At 44.1% G+C, this 19,560-nt stretch overlaps 1 protein-coding gene across 4 annotated transcripts in view; it reads right to left on the reverse strand.

Moving 5' to 3' along the window:
- CCDC149 (coiled-coil domain containing 149) overlaps nucleotides 1-19,560 on the reverse strand; it is a 94,919-nt gene that overhangs the window by 20,659 nt on the left and 54,700 nt on the right. For 2 of the 4 annotated variants that reach the window (XM_056555754.1, XM_056555773.1), the window contains exons 7-11: nucleotides 14,999-15,071; nucleotides 12,569-12,656; nucleotides 8,507-8,651; nucleotides 5,668-5,744; nucleotides 3,952-3,984 (exon numbers count right to left, since the gene is read on the reverse strand). In XM_056555754.1, the coding sequence (XP_056411729.1) occupies nucleotides 3,952-3,984; nucleotides 5,668-5,744; nucleotides 8,507-8,651; nucleotides 12,569-12,656; nucleotides 14,999-15,071 (416 nt within the window). The remainder of the gene's footprint in view (nucleotides 1-3,951; nucleotides 3,985-5,667; nucleotides 5,745-8,506; nucleotides 8,652-12,568; nucleotides 12,657-14,998; nucleotides 15,072-19,560) is intronic. The other 2 variants (XM_056555764.1, XM_056555783.1) reach the window with 1 other exon arrangement.

A 19,560-nucleotide genomic window follows, 5' to 3' on the forward strand; every position in this document is an offset into this window, starting at 1 on the left:
GTCAACAAAATATTTTTGTATAATGTAGATAATACCAATATATGTATATTTGTAATATAGTTTCCCATCAGAGTACCCCTTTAAGCTGGGGTCACATGCATGTTATACTATACAGCATAGCTCACTAATGACATTAAGTCTATAGATCACCACTGGATGTATTCACACCAAGTCAACATTGCATCCTACAGGGAAAAAAAATGTTTGTGCAAAACTGTGCTCGACCCCGTCGATCTGACATCTTATCCCCTATCCTTTGGATAGGGGATAAGATGTCTACGGGCGGAATACCCCTTTAAAGAGAATCTGTCAGCTGCAATTCACGTTCCAAACTGCTGACACCGTTAGATAGATGTTAGGACAAGGAGACACATGGTACCTTTCATATATCTGTCTGTGCTTCCAAAAAATAGAAAGTTGGAATTATTACTTACCGATAAATTGTTTATTCATTCGTTCATCATGACAGCACCACCATTATGACATTGTCCCCTGTAGCTCTAATAGGAACAGGAAACACAGGGAGGTTAAATAGGCCCCTCCCCATCCACCGCTCAGTGGTTTTAAATTAACTAGTGCATAATAAAAATACGTTTATAATACTTATCCACATTGAAAGGTGGGAATTAAAGGGTGCTGCAATGATGAACTCATGAAAAACGAATTATCGGCAAGTAATAATTCCAACTTTTCATTTCATCATCATAACAGCACCACCATGAGACATACCAGATAAACAGGTGACTTTAGGGGGGGGGGGGGGACCATAACTTGCAGCACCTTCCGGCCGAACGAGAGATCTTGGGAAGAGGTTACATTCAACTTATAATGGTTGAAGAAGGTGTGCGGAGATGACCATGTTGCCTCTCTGCAAATCTGTGCGATGGAGGCTGAGGCTTTTTTGGCCCAGGAGACAGCTAGAGCCCTGGTAGAATGGGCATGAAGGCCTTCAGGGACTTGCTTACCGGATTTATATGCCTCCTGGATAGCGATCTTCAGCCACCTAAAAATTGAATTTTTTGCAGCTCTTTTGCCCTTATTGGGCCCATGAAATTGAATGAAAAGATTAAAATCTATTCTCCAGGATTTTGTAGTCTCCAAGTAGTGAATAACACATCTTCTGACATCTAGGTTATGTAAGACTTCTCCCTTCTGATTTTTTAGATTATTGCAGAATGAGGGCAATATAAAATCTTGAGACCTGTGAAAATTAGTGACAACCTTTGGAAGAAAAGCTGGATTAAGTTTGAAAATAATCCTATCGTCCAGGATGATATAATGGTATCAAAGTAGCATCCCAAAGCTTCTGTCTGAACTTTTAAGGTACTGATAGAAAGACCTTTTTCGAACACTTCTTGGAGAAAGGCTAGTATTCTAGGGATTTCTGGGGGTTCAGAATGTCCGGAGTGGGGGGGGGGGGGGGGGGCGGGGTGAAGGACTGCACCATGAAATACATTTCTTCCAGTATCTTAAATATATAGTAGAAGTAGAACCTTTTTTTTTTACTTTTCAACAGTGTACTAACCACTTTACTAGAAAGTCCCTTATTTAGTAGGATCTGCCATTCAAGAGTCATGCTGTTGACTGTAGGGTTTCTAGGTCTTGATAACAGAGGTCCCTGTGTAAAAAGATTCTTCACCTGAGGAAGCCGGATCAGATCTGTTACAGAGAGGAGATTTAGGAGACTGAACCTCTCTTGGGCCACCAAGGTGCTAAGTAAATGACAAGAACTTTCTCCAATTCAATCTTTTGGAGCACTTTCAGGATGAGAGGAAATGCATAAGCAATACAGAAGTCCCAAACTTGTACTCTACTGCAAGAGGTTTCTCCCTCGGATTGAGAGAGAAGAAGTTATGGACGTTGCAATTTTTTTTTGCTGGCACAGAGATCTATTTCTGGATTCCCCCAAACTCTCACCAGTGACTGAAAGACTTGAGAATTTAGTTTCCATTCCCTGGATCCACTTGGTTCCGGCTTAGAAAGTCTACTGATTTTCTACACCCCTCAGGTGTACGGCTGTAAGGGAAAGAACATTTTTCTCTGCCCATATGAACATTTTTGAGGAGAGATCTCTTAGAGGGGAATATTTCGTACCCCCTTGATGGTTGAGAAAGGCCACTGTGGTTATATTGTCCGAATATACCTTCACATGATGGTTTTTTAAGAGATGTTCTGAAGCTCTTAATGCCATTAAAACTGCCTTCAATTCCCGAAAGTTTGAGGAGTGACATTGGGTTTTCTGGGACCATGAACCTTGAAGATGAAGGTGCTCCACATGAGCATCCAAACCCCAAAGACTCACGTCTGTTGTCATCATAACAGCAGGAGAGATGATCCAATAAATTCCCATTGAGAGATTCTTTTTCTTCAGCCACCATGCTAATGAGGCTTTTACCTGATGTAGTATCTGTAATCTCTTCTCTAGGGACAGTTGGGGTCTGTCCCACACTTTCAAGATTAGGGTTTGAAGGGGTCTCAAATGGTTTTGAGCCCAAGGTACTGCTGGTATACAGGATATCATTGATCCCAAGACTGACATGGCTGTTCTTATGGGACAAGAATTTCTCCTTATCAGATATTTTATTTTCAGCTGGAGGGACAGAATCTTGTCTTCTGGACTTCTGCCAGTTTATGATCCAGCAGAGGTTTTGAAGACAAGACAAAGTCAGAAGAAGGTGCTGATGAAGCAATTCTTTTGACTGGGCAATAATCAGTAAGTCGTCCAAGTAAGGCATTATTAAAATTCATTTTTGTCTCAGGTGAGCAACCACCTTTACCATTACTTTTGTAAATATCCTCGGGTGGAGGATATTCTGAAAGGGAGGGCCTACAATTGAAAATGAAGGGTAGAGTGATTGTATTGAATTGCAAAACATGAGATATTTTTGGTGAGAGGGATGAATTGGTGCTTCCCTGGCGTTCCGGTGGGCACCTCCATCTTGGGGGAGGGACTTCCGGTCCCCAGCCAATGCCAGAGCATGCTCGCGTCCGTGCGCAAGTGACGTCACACACGTGTGCCGCAACATCAGACACTTGCACCCCCGCAGCATGGAGCCCGAAACAGCCATGGAGATCTGAGACCGGGAGGCAGCAACCCTAAGGAGGCACGACCCGTTGCAGCACAGGGGGTGGGAGACGCAACCATGACCGAAACCCCCTGCCTGGCAGCCCTGTGCGGAGCAGAAACCAGCCCACCAGAGGTAAGAACCTCACCTCTCAGTGTATGCTCCTAGGAACAGAAAACACTGAGCGGTGGATGGGGAGGGGCCTATTTAACCTCTCTGTGTTTCCTGTTCCCATTAGAGCTACAGGGGACAATCTCATGGTAGTGCTGTCATGATGATTAAATGAAAAAATGGTTTTATTCTTTGGAGCTTAGTGTCAAAGAGGTGTTCTCAAGCACTTGGGGTGCTGTCGAATGGAAGGCCTCCTCAATCCCCCTACATCCCTCATTCTTGCCTGAGTGTCAGCTGGAATCCGAGCTCTGTTTCCAGACCTTCCACCTGCACTGTGCATGTAAATTGAGATTTGGAATCAGGGCTAGTCTTCCAGCTGACTGTCAATCAAGCAGGGACTAGGATGGCCTCAGGGAACACCTCTTTGAAACTTGGCACCAAAAGCATTTTTTTATGTTAAGGAAGCACGGACAGATATATGAAAGGTAACAGGTCTCCTTTCCTTAACAGATATCTAACAGTGTCATCAGCTTGGAATATGAATTGCAGCAAAGATATTCCCTTTAAGGGCTTCAGAAGCTTTCAGAAACAAAGACTGAATAAAACAAACCTCTATGATGCCTTCCCGCCACCTGTATACGCCCGTATAGACATTGGGAACAGTCAGACACTATCAAACATGTATTTCCAGCTTAATAATAATACCAGTTTCTACTAAGGTAAGTAAGAAAACAGTTGATATGATAGGTAGTATATACAAAAAGATTGAACCTACGCCCAAATCCCACAGACACATTGTAGCTGAGGCCTTAGCGAAGCAGAAAAGGGAGGAAAAAAAGAATTATAAGTAACACAGGATACAAACAATAGTCATAGTCAACAACATCTAATACAAAGTTATGAATGTTCCGCACAAGAATCTATAGAATGGCTCCCACAGGAATTATCATCCAGATTTTCTGGAAATAGGCAGAATTAGGCCATGTTTACATATGAAATAGGTGAGAAAACCACGACGTATACCACAAAGGGCTATGAACATAGTCAAAGGCAGTGTTTCCCAACCAGGGTGCCTCCAGCTGTTGCAAAACTACAACTCCCAGCAGGCCCGGACAGACAAAGGCGGCTTGGGTATGCTGGGAGTTGTAGTTTTGCAACAGCTGGAGGCACGCTGGTTGGGAAACACTGGCCTAAGTCCACAACCCCTGTGTGGATAGTAAGCGTTGGTTGTTGCTCAACCTTCCAAAAAGTGTTTTAACTGAGAAACACCCTGATAGAAAAGCATGAATCAAAAGACTGAAGTATTTTAGTCAGAAATGCTCTATAAATTGCCGTCATTTGCATAATGAACAGAAATTCGGTTTAACATTTCAGCTCCACATTTTGTTAACATTTGTTATATTTCTTTGTTTCATATCTTTATCACCCATTTCACCTATCTTTCACCATGGTTACTTTGTGTTGTGCAGTAAAAGATGATGTCACCCGGATACTGTCAACAAGTTTAGTCCCTGTTGCACCATTTAGGCAACGCTTGTGGCCTTGAATAGACCACCAACAATACAGTTGGTGCCGCTGTTATCGCTTAGGGAAGTGGCCCGAGACATTATATGGAGCCCATTGAAATGCTCTAGGTAATGGCTCTTGGTTCTGGCATTTAGTTCCAAATGCTGGGGGCGGGCTGCGGGGTCATGATGTCACACCACGCCCCTTCAATACAAGTCTATGGGAGGGGAGGTAGCGGCTGCCATGCCCCCTTCGATAGACTTGCATTGAGGGGGTGTGACGGGACGTCATGAAGGGGCGTGGCTGTGACTTCACGACCACCGCAGCCCGTACCCAGTGTTTGGAACTAATTGTTCCGGACGCTGGGGCAGTGGAGTACCCCTTTAAATATATTGACAGATGGGTGTTACCAATAGGGGAGTGTCAAAGTGATTTCAAGCACTCATTGGACAGCGAAGCCCCTGAGGGGCGGGGCAATGGCAGGGAAAGCACTACAATCATGAATACAATGTATTCTATCATTGTTTCTATTAGCCATGTACAAAAAATGTTGTGACATTTTGGCCTGTAGCAGTAATAGTCAGCTTACAGATCCGCTTTAAGAGTAAAAAGATGAGAAAAATTTCACAAACTGTACCAAATCATGTTTGACATTTATCCCTAGAGGGCACTGCTATTTTCTGACATTCTCAGCTTGAAGACCGCTGTGTGAGATTATATATATATTATATATATATATATATATATATATATATATATATATAGTGTACATGATTCCATGTAAGAAAGAGAAATATATAACAGTTAGTTTCATTGCCCAAGTAATCTTTGACATGAGCCCTGTAACAGAGATATATATATATATATATGTATATATATATATATATGTATATATATATATATATATATATATATATATATGTATATATATATATATATATATATATATATATATATATATATATATGTATGAAAAACAACTTACCTGGAAGACTCCATAATCCCGACACCTCCAGCGTCCGAAGTTTCTTCTCTAACTCTGCCACTCTGTTACCTAGAATCCTGGAGGAGACATAGAAGATAAGTCACCACAAGTAAACATGATATTTTATAATAGAAGATGAGATACATGATTCAAGTTTGGAAGCAGTATAAAGGGCAGTGGGATAGAACCTGATGGGAGGCCACAGGCAGAACTACCAACTCCATGGTCATTTTCTGTTTACCAATCCAAATAGCAACCACTTTACATTGCGATCAATGGAAAGGAGGCACAGATGGGACCCCCCCTTTCATGGACAATATAGGGGTTATTCTAAGAGTTAAATTTATTCCTTATGCACAGGATAGGGGATAAGTAGCTGATTGGTGGAAGTCCGACTACTGGGACTGTTGGGGAGGGGGGACTCAATAAACCTCAAGTAAATGAAGAGACAATGCACATGCTCAGCAGTCAGTCCATTCACAGTCTTCTGGACCTCCGATCATACACAGAGGCGTACCTAGTTATATTGGCCCCCTGCCCCAAAAAAGCCCAAAATTGCTGTGTTTTTCTGACATCACATTCCAAAAAAGCTATTAAAAAGTTACATATACACAAAAGTGGTACCATTAAAAACTACAGATCACTGCGCAAACAATGAGCCCTTATACAGAAATAGAAAACTATGTCATCATGGGGATCATTTTAATCATATTGACCAACAGAATAAAGAAAACATGTCACTTTTACCGTAAAGTGTACAGCGTGAAAACAAAACCTTCCAAAATTAGCAAAATTGTTTTCTTTTCAATTTCCCCACACAAATAGTATTTTTTTGAGTAATGACTTTTAGAAGGAGAGAAAGAAAAAACTTGATAAATTCCCGACGACTGCAAAGTGAAAACTTAAAATTGCTTAGGTAGGGCTGATTGGTATTTTTTGCTTACCCACAAAATTCACCCAAAAAATTGCTTAGGCGCACGTGTAACTTTTGTAAGCAAAAAAACCCCTCTAAATCCCTTGATAAATCTCCCTCATATAGAGAGCGCAGAATACCTAATCCATTCAGGGTGACAATATCTTATCCATACGGGGAGGGCACTATAAGCATCTAATCCACACAGGGGGGGGGGGGGGGGCAAAATATCATTATGTGACCGCCCCCCATATAGATTAGATACTGACAGTACCCCCTGTATGGATTAGATACTGATGACTGCAGCATGTGGGGGTATCATCAGTATCCAATCCATACAGGGGGCACTGTCAGTATCTAATCCATACATGAGGGGGGGTCCAAAATATCAGAATGTGACCCCCCCCCCCCCCGTATAGATTAGATACTGAGAGTACCCCCTGTATGGATTAGATACTGATGACTGCAGCATGTGGGAGTATCATCAGTATCTAATCCATGCAGGGGGGCATTGTCAGCATCTAATCCAGGCAAAATATAATGTCATCAGGGGTACTTTACATAATGGAGGTCCGGTGCAGCAGCCGGAACAGGACTCCTCCTCAATTAGTGTCAGAGGGAGGGAGTTACGCCAGCTGACACGACACATAAGTGGAGTGAAGTCAGCGCGGTTCCCCTGCCGCAGGCAGCAATCAGATTAACCTTATAACCACTGCTGATTGGCGCCGCGGCCGATCCCGCTGCCACCACCAGTATTATCTGACTCCCACTGCAGCCACACTACTATATTATTTATTCGTTAGCGGCCTGATCTGTTTGGCAGCCTGCATCCCCCCTCCCCCCACCCCCCCAGGGGATTGCAGCCCCCTGAGGAAGGCGACAAAACAGCAGCTGTTTGGGTAGTGGTTCCTAGTTACTATGGGTGAGGATGTTTTTGGCACTTTATATGCATATGCACCTTAATGTTATGTAGTCCTGTAGCAGGTTGAGGTACCTGACTGACTTTCAGTAGTGGGCTCTGAAATTTTGGGGACACTAACAGACTAAAACTGCATTGATTAATTCTAATGCTGCATATGATATGTTGAACTCTCTTGGGATATTTGGATAATACTTATATAGAGTGCTCAGTGTTGTAATAGTATTAAACCTCACGCTCCAACTGTTTTTCATTGGTTGATCCTGTCTAAAGAGCTCCATCTTATATTTTAATCCTGCTTAATAAAATTGGATTTTAATTTATCTATTTAAGTGTAACTGGAAGTTAAACAGATTTGTAAATTACTTCTATTTAAAAATCTTAATCCTTCCAGTACTTAGCTGCTGTATACTCCATAGGAAGTTGTGTAGTTCTTTCCAGTCTGATCACAGTGCTCTCTGCTGACACCTCCAGAGACATGTCAGGAACTGCCCAGAGCAGGAGAGGTTTGCTATGTGGATTTTTTTTCCTACTCTGGACAGTTCCTGACATGGACAGAGGTGGCAACAGAGAGCACTGTGGTCAGAATTACTTAACTTCCTCTGAAGCATACAGCAGCTTATAAGTACTGGATGGCTTAAGATTTTTAAATAGAAGTAATGAACAAATCTGTATAACTTTCTGGCACCAGTTGATTTGAAAACACTTGTTTTCCTCCGGAGTACCCCTTTAAATTTAGTTTAAATGTCTTTTTTTGGACAAAATGTATAGATTCAATAGGGGAAATAAGTATTTTCTTATTATCCAAGTACTGATTCATTCAGGCCAAAGGAGCGAAAACTATTCTGAATCCTGCAGAGTGAAATCGTCTGAAGGAAAATTTTCTGAATGAATGTGTCTTGGCCATGAAATGAAACATCTTGGATGCTTTTCCGCTTTTCCTGTAAGTCTGAGCTGGAAGCAGCGGTGACCGTAAACAGGAGGTCGGGAGGGAACAGTACACATACTTGTTGGTTTGTCTTTGGTGCTGAATAACCATGTTTTTCTCGTGAATCGTTTCGAGCAGAGCTGTAGCCAGCGACTTGAGATCAGAGATGGACTGCGGAGTTGCAGGCAGACTGCAGCCGTGATCTTCAGACAACAGCTCCTGAACTGCACAAAACACAGAAACAGCTGGTAACGAATAATAACCTAAGACGTTAAAGCCATCCGGCAAATCAATGTCATCAAAGCAAAGCAGGGAAAATCTCCAACAACTATTGTGGAAATATGTCGCTAATGCTGCTGAGTGAACAAATGAAGTAATAGCCTATTATAAAACGCTTCTAGTCTCCGCGGTACAGTTACATATCTATTCATCTATCTATATGGAAATAGGGTTTGCAATTGTTTTCAATGCGGTAGGTCACAGTATAAGGAATCGGAATGGAACACAGATTTCATGCACTGTTTTACTTGGGCTCATGATCGCCCCCTACTGAGTAAAGCACTTTATAGGAGATGTTAAGAGAAGCAAATTAAAAACAAAAGTCACTCCCCAAGCCCAGGCATATGTTCCTCCTAGGTTGGATGCTGCCTAGTATATTGGTTCTGACATACAGTAGACCCAAATTTGGTCGCTGCAAATACAGTGAAGGAGTTTAAGCATGCATGGGATAAGCATAAGGCTATCCTTCATATGAGATAGAGGAAGGGACTATGATAGTATTCAGAATAAAGGCCAAATGGTTTATATCTGATGACACATTCTATGTTTCTAGAACTGCTCAGAAATACTATTGCTCGGCAGTATAAACAGTACCTGTCACATGACCATACATCAGTCAGTGTATATAGGAATAAAAATAAAAAAACAGGTTTGTATTAGTATTTTACAATAAAAAAAAAATTCAACAGGCTTACCCAGAAAAGCACGCAAATGCAAAAGGGAAATCATGACATTCATGTAGCAGGAAAATTGTCAAGATCCCTAGATACCAAGAACAACCCCCCTACCCGCCACCCAACAACATGAAACTCCCCAATCCACCCAAGCATAACCCCCCCTATAACATTGTGGCTAGTCTGTATAGGACAGAACCTGGCTCCAGTTCCTTCGGTCAGAATTACAACAAATCCATAACAACATCTGAAGTGCAGAATATAAATGGAAGAGGAAAATAGAGGCCCCCCCATCACTGACGGCAAAATAATGGTAAAGAGACTCCACAGAGGAGACTCCACTGATTTGCCCAGTTTATCTTCCCAATAGTGAGACAGGGAATTTTGAGCAGTCTACCTCCCCTTCTGTCTTAGGTGGCGATAAAGGTTAGAAAGGGAGTGGTAGGGAGAGGAAATAAAACTGTCAAAGGAGGTGTTCATCTCTTCCCTAGAGAAGTCAGTCAGTCGAGGTTTAAGAAAAGGCATCAGTTGGCAATACGAAAGGTATTGGTCCCCATCCAGTCCATACTGAGCGAGGCTCAGTCAAATGTAAGAGATGTCTCACTTGGGAAATCCCAACCTCCCACCAGCGGAGAAACAGTCTGTTGTCATTCCCTAAAGGAAACTCAGGGTGGGTCCATAAGGGCATGTGTTGAGAGAGGAGAATGGCAGTTGCATCAGTGGCCGGCATTGTTTCAAAGCCACTATGGTGTCCCTAAGCAAAACGCTCCAACGAACGTAGGCAGGCAGACCTACAAATTTGGTATGTAGGATTCCAGTTAGTGACCACGGTAAGACAATATGAGACTCCAAAGTGCTATTGGAATATCCCGACTCGTTGCGCAACCAATCTATACAATGCCTATAGAGGCAAGATAGGTTATAGTGACGGACATAGGCTTGCTGAGAGCTATGTGTGGTGAGGGTGTGATGAGGGCAGATGTTATTAACCCCTTCTATTCGTGACGCCAGGGCGTGGTTAAACTCTGCACCACCCGAGGTATGGCCGCTGGATCCTGGGCTAGGCAGGGGGCAATTAATTACTCCGACGCCAAGTTACGGAACAACAGCAGCTTTACTGAAGCAGACAGATGGAATAGTCTTTACAGCTCAGTTAGGCTCAAGGAGGTGACCAGTGACTTTAGAGACTTGCGGGCTCGCTGGGACTTGTAGTGGACTTGGATAGAATGCTGCAGACCCACGCTGAAATTAGACAGAGTTCACTGACTTGAATAGGACTGACTAGACTTCACCCCTTGTGTAGCTTACCAGGCTTTGACGTTTACCTGTGGGGCACTTGGTGATGGAAGCATGGCTGCATGACTAGGCCTTGGGTCTCCTCAGGACACTAGACACTCTCAGTTCCTGACTGTTCCTCAGCATGCTCTAAACCTGAAACTAACTAGCTCCTCCCCTGTATATATGGGGGAGACCTTGGAGGGGTCCTATAGGTCACCCACAAGTCATCTGGTCACTGACACCTTCCCTGGTTACAAGACTTGGTAACAACATTTAAAGACATATAACATTATACAGACAATTCAATAGATAACATAGGGTATAATTAACCATTTATGATACACAGATTAAGGGGGGACTCACGGGACACTGCAATAGAGTCCACCAGACAGGACAGCGCAGTCTTTTGTTCGCCCAAAGGAATTTGCAAAAGGCTGATTTAAGAAATTGGATATCAGACAGTTTTAGCAGGACTGGGATCGTCTGCATGGGGTACAGCAATTTCTAGAAGTTCAGTATCTTAATCAGATGACATTTGGCTGGTAAAGGAAGAGAGATCCAGCGCCTAAGCTAATCAGCAATCCTACGCAGCAAAGGGGTAAAGTTAAGAGAATAAAGGGAGGATAGAGTTCTCCCCACCCAAATGCCCAGATACGTAAATAAAGTTCTAGTGATAGCAATAGGCAGCGGGAAGGACTCCACAGAAAGGGGAGTAGCAGGGGAAACAAGGTCAAGGAGAACCCTCTTCACCCTGAAACACGAAACCTTTCCAAAGACCTGGGTCAGATCCCTTCTGGGGTTGGCTAAGAAGAGGAGCAGGTCATCTGCGAATAACACATGCGAGACCTCATGACCCCTAATCTTAATACCCTCCACATCCCTAGCTTCCAACAGTCATCTGGACAGTGGCTCAATTGCCAAATTAAAGAGGAGGGGGGACAGGGGCATCCCTGGCGAATGCCCTTTTGTGGGGAGAATGGGTCTGAGAGGAAGCCTGGGGTGTGGATGCGGGCCACAGGGGAAGAGTATAGGGCCTGGAGGTACTTCAAAAAGGGGCTCCCAAACCCCATAGCATGCAAGACTATATAGGATTTTATGTATTCTACGAGGGTAGGACAGGGAACTGCTCAACCAAAAAACACCAAAAGAAATTTAAGAAGAACTTACATACGGGGTACGCCAGAGGAAATTTTTTCTTTCAAATTTACTGGTGTCAGATTATAAATCTTAAAGGGGTACTCAAGCCCCCTCCCATAGACTTGCATTGAGGGGGCAAGGCGTGATGTCACGATCTTCCGTCCCCGTGGTCGGGAGGAATTAGCCTGAGATCCTCCAGCGCTTCCGGAAGCAGTTACAGGTGGGTGCTGCTTGCTATATTGCGGGGGTCCCTAGCGGCGGGACCCCGGCGATCCGACATCTTATTCCCTATCCTTTGGATAGGGGATAAGATGTCTAGGGGCGGAGTACCCCTTTAATCCTTCCTTTACTTATCAGCTACTGTATGCTCCAAAGGAAGTTGTGTAGTTCTTTTCATTCTGACCACAGTGCTCTCCATGTCCATGTCAGGAACTGTCCGGAGCAGCAAAGGTTCACTATGGAGATTTGCTCCTGCTCCGAACAGTTCCTGACATGGACAGAGGTGGCAGTAGAGAGCACTGTGGACAGAAGGGAAGAAACTACACAACTTCCTCTGGAGCATACAGCAGCTGATAAGTACTGGAAGGATTATGATTTTTAAATGGAAGTGATTTACAAATGAATATAACTTTCTGGCACCAGTGGATTTAAAAACATTTTATTTCCTCTGGAAATACCCCTTTAAGTAAAAAAAACCTTTACATATTGTAATAGATGCATATGTTCTGCATTAATTTAAAATGATGAGGGCAAGCATAAAAAAACAACAGTACCTTGCTTAGCAGAGAGCACTCCGGTCAGGGCACTGCTGTTGGACTTGCTATTTGCTGACTTTGAATTCTTCCTCTTCTCCAGGGCATTCTGAAATACAGGCACAGGGGCAGGTTATGAAGACGGAGCACAAAAGACATGGAGGGGATTGATCTGAATGGCTGTTAGAACATTGGGAGAAATTGGTCAATTGATTTTCACCAATGTTGGTGCACATAAAACTTGCACAAATATTTGCCACTTACTAGTATTAAAAAGTGTTCAGAAAAGTGGGCGAGGTTGCCAGCTGTTCAACATATTCATTCATTTTAAAGATGCAAATTGTAGCTCAAATCTACACTTTTCATTTTCTGACTTTAAAAGTTTTATTTTTGCCATTTTATAAGAACATAACAAAACCTCCAGGAAGCTACACAGATGGCGCCCAGGTTACTCAAAGGGCAGTACAATGACTGACAGAGGTAATCGAGAGAAATCAAACAGTAAATTATACAGGGAGGTAAAGCCATCTCGCTCCACAACAAACAGGAACAGGCCCAAACTGCGCAGCTCCCAGAGTAAAACAGCCCAAAAACCACAGACACACAACCACATATCTCCAAGAAGCCTACACCCACCTCCCACCATGAAATTACAGCAGGGGACCAGACTGTCTTATGCCGGGGACCCCATCCACACCGGAGGACCCCAAGGCATCCAGACTTTATCACATTTTTTGGGACTCATTTTCAGACATTAAAAGGGAACAGCCCATCAGTTTTATGCTGCCCAAACTGCTGCCCAATTCAGGGGTGTTGGCTCATACTTGTTTCTGCCGCCAATAAGCAAAGCACACTGCATACTGGTTTACCATTAATTTCCATGGAAGCTGTATAGATTCTAATGAAGTGAGCTACCACTGGTGGCATCTGCTGGTTCTGTATGCAGCTCTAATGTTTTTTTTTAACATTAAAGTTACAGGTGCACTAAGCCAAACCACTCTAGACCACCTAGAATATAGCAGGGATAATAGTACTAATCCAGTAACCTATGTAAAATGTAAACAGACTTCAAGAAAGTTGGCAGACAGAGTACAACCAGGGTCACATGGAAACCCATAGTAACACTGGTTTGCACCTGGAGGCCCACCATGTATTGTATTCTGAAATACATACAATTTTATGGGGCTTAAAGGGCTACTCCGCTCCTAGACATCTTATCCCCTTTCCAAAGGATAGGGAATAAGATGCCCGATTGCAGGGGGTCCATCCGCTGAGATCGGGCATTTCTGGCCTGGCACCCTAGCGTTCTGAACGTGTATGTTCGGACCACCTTGGTCATTACATTACACCATGCCTTCTCCATTCATGTCTATGGGAGGGGGCATGACAGCTGTTGTTGACCCCAACCCCCCCCCCCCCCCCCCCAAAAAAAAGTGTCTCCAAAGACCCTTTACAACACCCCTTAAATGGGCACTGTCAGATACGAAAACATTTTGTGAGGGTGAGCTAGAAATCCTCTCTGCTTTCTCCTGACTGATAGCACTCCTCTGTGCCCTCTTCTGTCTGATAGCACTCCTCTGTGCTCTCTCCTGTCTGATAGCACTCCTCTGTGCTCTCTCCTGTCTGACAGTACTCCTCTGTGCTCTCTCCTGTCTGATAGCACTCCTCTGTGCTCTCTCCTGTCTGATAGGACTCCTCTGTGCTCTCTCCTGTCTGATAGGACTCCTCTGTGCTCTCTCCTGTCTGATAGTACTATGTGCTCTCTCCTGTCTGATAGGACTCCTCTGTGCTCTCTCCTGTCTGATAATACTCCTCTGTGCTCTCTCCTGTCTGATAGTACTCCTCTGTGCTCTCCCCTGTCTGAGAGCACTCCTCTGTGCTCTCTCCTGTCTGATAGGACTCCTCTGTGCTCTCTCCTGTCCTGTCAGACCCATAGAGGAGTGCTAGCCCACCCTCTCTTACTGGACTTTGTCCATGTCTGTGCTTCAGCTTGGATAAAGTCATGATTTTTAAGCCATGATTTCTATAAAAATGAAATACATTTTCTTATGAAGTATATTAGAAAGGTTAATGTTTTGCCAAGATGTACAACATATAAACGTTTTTGTATCTGACATTTAATAACTTGACAACGTCGTAGATCCTAAGGGACAGTAGATCTCCACCTTACTAAAGTAGCGTACGGCAGATTTAGACACACTGTAAAATTGTCTTCATCACAAAACAAAAAACCATCCATGTTCCTTCATGATAACCCTGCTGAGCCAGTGCCTTTGGGTTTTATTCTTCATTGCCATCTAAAAGAGTGGATGTGTCATACTGTGACTTAAAACTATACAAAAGCAATAAATCAAGTGTGTGAAATCCAGACAATAGTTTTCGATCCTAACAAAGCTCTGAGGGACAGGTTTCATTTTTTAAATGCATTTTCAAGAAAAACCTTTCCTTTACCTTGTATTTGACAATGTTGCCTTTCTGCAGATTAACTTCTTCTTGCAGTTGTTTCAATCTCTCTTGTAAATACCTGGAGAAAAATAAGATCGAATCTCACTGAAAAGGTTTAGGGCAAGGGATGAGGAGCACAAGCACAAGAACGACAGAACAATAACAGCGTGCACCGAGGGCAAGAGATGGAGAATCAACCAGGAGGCCGCTCTGTAGACTTTAGATAATGAATAGGATACAATTCAGCAACAGCCAACGTTCATCTCAGTTGTCCTTATGTAGCCCTTAAAAAGACACACATCCACAATGCTTGTTTACTACAGAAACATGGGAACTTCAGCTGTCTTCACACAGCAAGGTCAGATCATGTCATGCGCCATCAAGAAACCTTCCCAATTTATTAAAAAAAATATTTTGTAAAAAGGCTTTCCTGATTTCTTATAGTAGCATCTAATTCAGTTGTTGACTCTTCCCACATTATTGCACTAAACAGACCGGGAACACTGCATTATGGTCCAAAAGGAAGACCTCATCCATGATCATGATGTTAAAAGGAGTATTCCAGGATTTTGAGGATTCTCTTCAGGCTTTGAGCCCATGATGCCTCCTTATAATACTGTGTAATATAGTTCTATTACCTCTGTGCGCCGCTTTGTCCTGATTCCATGCATTGGACCCACATCCTGAAGTGCTGTAGTGCAACCTGAGGACAAGAGGGCTGCTGTTTTGGGGAGAAAGCAGCTATGTTTTTCTAATACTGTATAACCCCTTTAAATGGACAGTCTTCAAAAGAGATATAACACAAACAAAAATTTATATATATAATTATTAGATTGTAGGGGGGTCCGACCGCTAGGACCTTCCCCAGGATCTCCTGTACAGTGCCCCGGCTCTCTGGAAACAGAGTGTGTGTGTCTGTGTGTGAATTTAAAGGGGTACTCCGCTGCTCAGCGTTTGGAACAAACTGTTCCGAACGCAGGAGCCGGGAGCTCGTGACATCATAGCCGCGCCCCCTCATGACATCACGACCCTGAGCAGCGGAGTACCCCTTTAAAAACTGTCTTGTGTGAGTTTAGACCAACTATTAGAAGATGTACTTAAAACCAGCTCAACACATAGACTGGCTAAGCAGGTACTTCCTGTATGTTTAAATTAAAGCAGGGAGTACTGATCAGTGCGTATCAGGGCAGGGTAAAATTAATTCTTTCTTATTTTTATGACAGCCTGAGGCACCTTTCACACTGACCTTGTGCCCCGATGGCAAACGTTCATAGGAACTTTTTTGTGTGCCTTAACGGACATTATATTTGATGAGGCACAACGGGAAACAACGGGTCCCGACAGATCCCATTTACTATTGTGGGGTCCGTCAGGGGTCGTTGTTTTTGTGACGGAAGTAGTGGGAGGAAAAAACGTTGCATTCTCCCCCGGGCTCCAAGACGGACGTCACACTGCCATGTCACAACGGCAGGGTGAAAGAAGCCTTAGCTTCCCTGGGGACCCCTGGGATCTCGTTGGCAGCACCCACCTCAACGGCTTCCGGCAACTCGGCCCCCGCGTGATGTCACGCTCCGCCCCTCTATGCAAGTCTATGGGAGGGGGCGTGGTGGCCACCACGCCCCCTCCCATAGGCTTGCATTGAGGGGGCGGAGTGTGACGTCACACGTGGGCGGAGCCGTGACATCACAATGCTCCGGCCCTGTGATCGACAGTAATCAGACCCGGAGCGAACACACTCTGGGGACTGATCTTAACGGGGTGCGGCATGCAAGATCACGGGGGTCCCCAGCGGCGGGACCCCCGCGATCACGCATCTTATCCCCTATCCTTTGGTACCCCTTTAAGAACAGTGTGAACAGTTAGTAATTTCCACATGCTTTAATCACAAAAGGACTGTACAAAAGGGACTGTGGACATGTGCAGGGACTTTGCTCTATATACCAACATATAAAATATTCCCAAACATCCACCTGTTACAATGTAATCCTATAGAACAGGCTACGTGTGCACACCTAGTTTTTTTTTTTTTTTTTATGTCCAGAGTAACTTTACACAATGACTATTGGAAAAACTTAGGCACAGGTCCAAAAGCCACTAATATGGTTGTCTGGCACGTAAAAAAGATCTCCATTCAGTTCATTAGCTTAGCCAATGAGTCAAAGGGCCAGTCTACTTCATATACTTCACTGACACACATGACAGGCACTAAAATGGGCGATCCATAAATTTTATATTTGCAAAACAATGAAGCTCTCCTTGTGGAATCAGACTACCCCTTTAACCTTCCTGATGAAAACTTTCCCTCGGCTCAGTGCTATTCTCATAGGAATTACCAGCCGCCCTGATGTAATATGTATGGATCCATAAGTTTCCACACATTGTGAAGTTCTTCTGCTTTCTACAGACCAACATTTGTTTCTGAAGATTCTTTCTCATTAAGTAAATGTTCTTTAGTTGATGCCGTGTGGGACTGTATTATCTGGAGTCCCTGAAGGTTAATTTACTACCATTAAATCAGCTCACTATTACCCAGCGCTTCAATCTCCCAACTGTTCCAGTGCATTCCGAAAGAACATAAAGTTATAATGATTTTAAAGTAAGAGATGAAACAAAAGTTTCCAGTCATTATTTAGAACCTTCTGTTGCATTCACAGCGACGGAGGAAAAGAAAAACAGAAACAATACTAACTGGAAATAATACTTCCGAAAGGCAGTCACCGGCAGACAAACCCTCTACAAACTGAAGCCCACTCAGCTTCACTTCTTAAAGGTGAGGTCCAGAGTAAAGTCATTCTACAGCGCTGGAGATGGGTGGCCTCCAAATGCATAGTTATATACAGTGGAGTGTGCTGCCCTAAAGCAATTCCCTCCCAGTACATGCTGGAGTTATGTGTTCAGGAGTGTACACTTTTCTGTGGGTGCTCTGCTTTACAGATCAGTACAGCCTATGTCATTCTACCCTTGTAAACCGCCTTGTGTGCGCTTTCTTTCCTATGTACAGCCTGTATGAGCTGCCCATTTTGGATGCTTTCCCTTTTCTTCACACTTGAATCTGATCAGTCATTTACAAGGGCCAGCCCTAGAAGGGTTTCGCTGGGTCCATCACAGGGGCAGAAAATTGCAAAAGGCCCCTTTAAAAAATCAGAGCATGGCCGGAGAGGTCAAGGTCTGCTGGGAGCCGATGTGCACCGGGCAGGCACGTACGTCTGCTCCAAGGCCCTGACGTGTCTCTGCCTCCGACACTGCTACATTCCGGGACTACAGCAGTGCACCGAAGCTGCTGCAGCCCCCGGCTCCTCACAGCAACCGAATCTCCGCTGCCCTTGACCCTCGGCACCTGCTGATCTCCTGTGGGTAAGGAGCCTGGGGGTGTAGTATGATATGTGTACGTATAATATATATACACCCATGTGTGTATATTATGTGTGTTAGATGCAGAGTCGGCCCTACAATGGGTCCCGCTGGGGTATTTTTCCTCCTTTTTTTGGTGGTAGTGATGAGGGGGCAGCATCGCAAGGTGGGGAAAGAAACAGAAATTCATATTGTAAGCCCACAGCCAAAAACAATCGTAATAGATTTTACACTGTGGCAACTTCTGACAAGGTAAAAAAAATACCTGAAATGAGAGTAGATAAGGTCCCATTTGTCTAAAGAATGTTATCACAGTCGATGCTCTGTTCTCCCCACTCATAGAAGTAGTCACACTTCTGTGTACAGTATTTGGCAGTACTGCATCCCCTTGAAAGACTTAATATCCCAGTATGCTGTGTCTGGCTATATTCTTCCTACCCTTGAGGCTCTCTACCATACCATCAGAAAAGTATGTATGCTGCTACTTTATTCTCTTCCCCGATTTCGTATTGCAAATGCGCCGAAATACTGTCTGAAATGACTTATGCAAATTATGCATCTCTTATAAATTAGTCACTGTTTTAGATTGTTTTAAAGGGGTAGTCCAGTGGTGAAAAACTTATCCCCTATCCTAAGGATAGGGGATAAGTTTGAGATCGCGGGGGTCCGACCGCTGGGGCCCCCTGCGATCTCTCTGTACGGGGCCCCGGCTCTCCGCCGAGATAGCGGGTGTCGACCCCCGCACGAGGCGGCGGCCGACACGCCCCCTCAATACATCTCTATGGCAGAGCCGGAGATTGCCGAAGGCAGCGCTTCGGCTCTGCCATAGAGTTGTATTGAGGGGGCGTGTCGGCCGCCGCCTCGTGCGGAGGTCGACACGCCCCCTTCCAGCGGGCTGTCGGGGCTCCGTACAGGAGATCGCGGGGGCCACAGGGGTCGGACCCCCGCGATCTGCAACTTATCCCCTATCCTTAGGATAGGGGATAAGTTGCTCACCACTGAATCACCACTGGACTACTCCTTTAAGTTGTATTTATGGACAACTCAGAATTCTGAATGTGATCTCTTACTGTTCCTCCAGACAAAAAAATATTTAACAATCCTGCTCTACAGCCCTACACATCAGGTGGTAAATTAAAAAACAACATAAAGAACAATATACACTGCCGCTGGTATCATGGACCCTGGTTCATGCTAGGCAGCACTTAAAGGGGTAC

This window comes from Hyla sarda, chromosome 1, assembly GCF_029499605.1.
Source record: "Hyla sarda isolate aHylSar1 chromosome 1, aHylSar1.hap1, whole genome shotgun sequence".
In the NCBI taxonomy this organism is placed as follows: Eukaryota; Metazoa; Chordata; class Amphibia; order Anura; family Hylidae; genus Hyla; species Hyla sarda.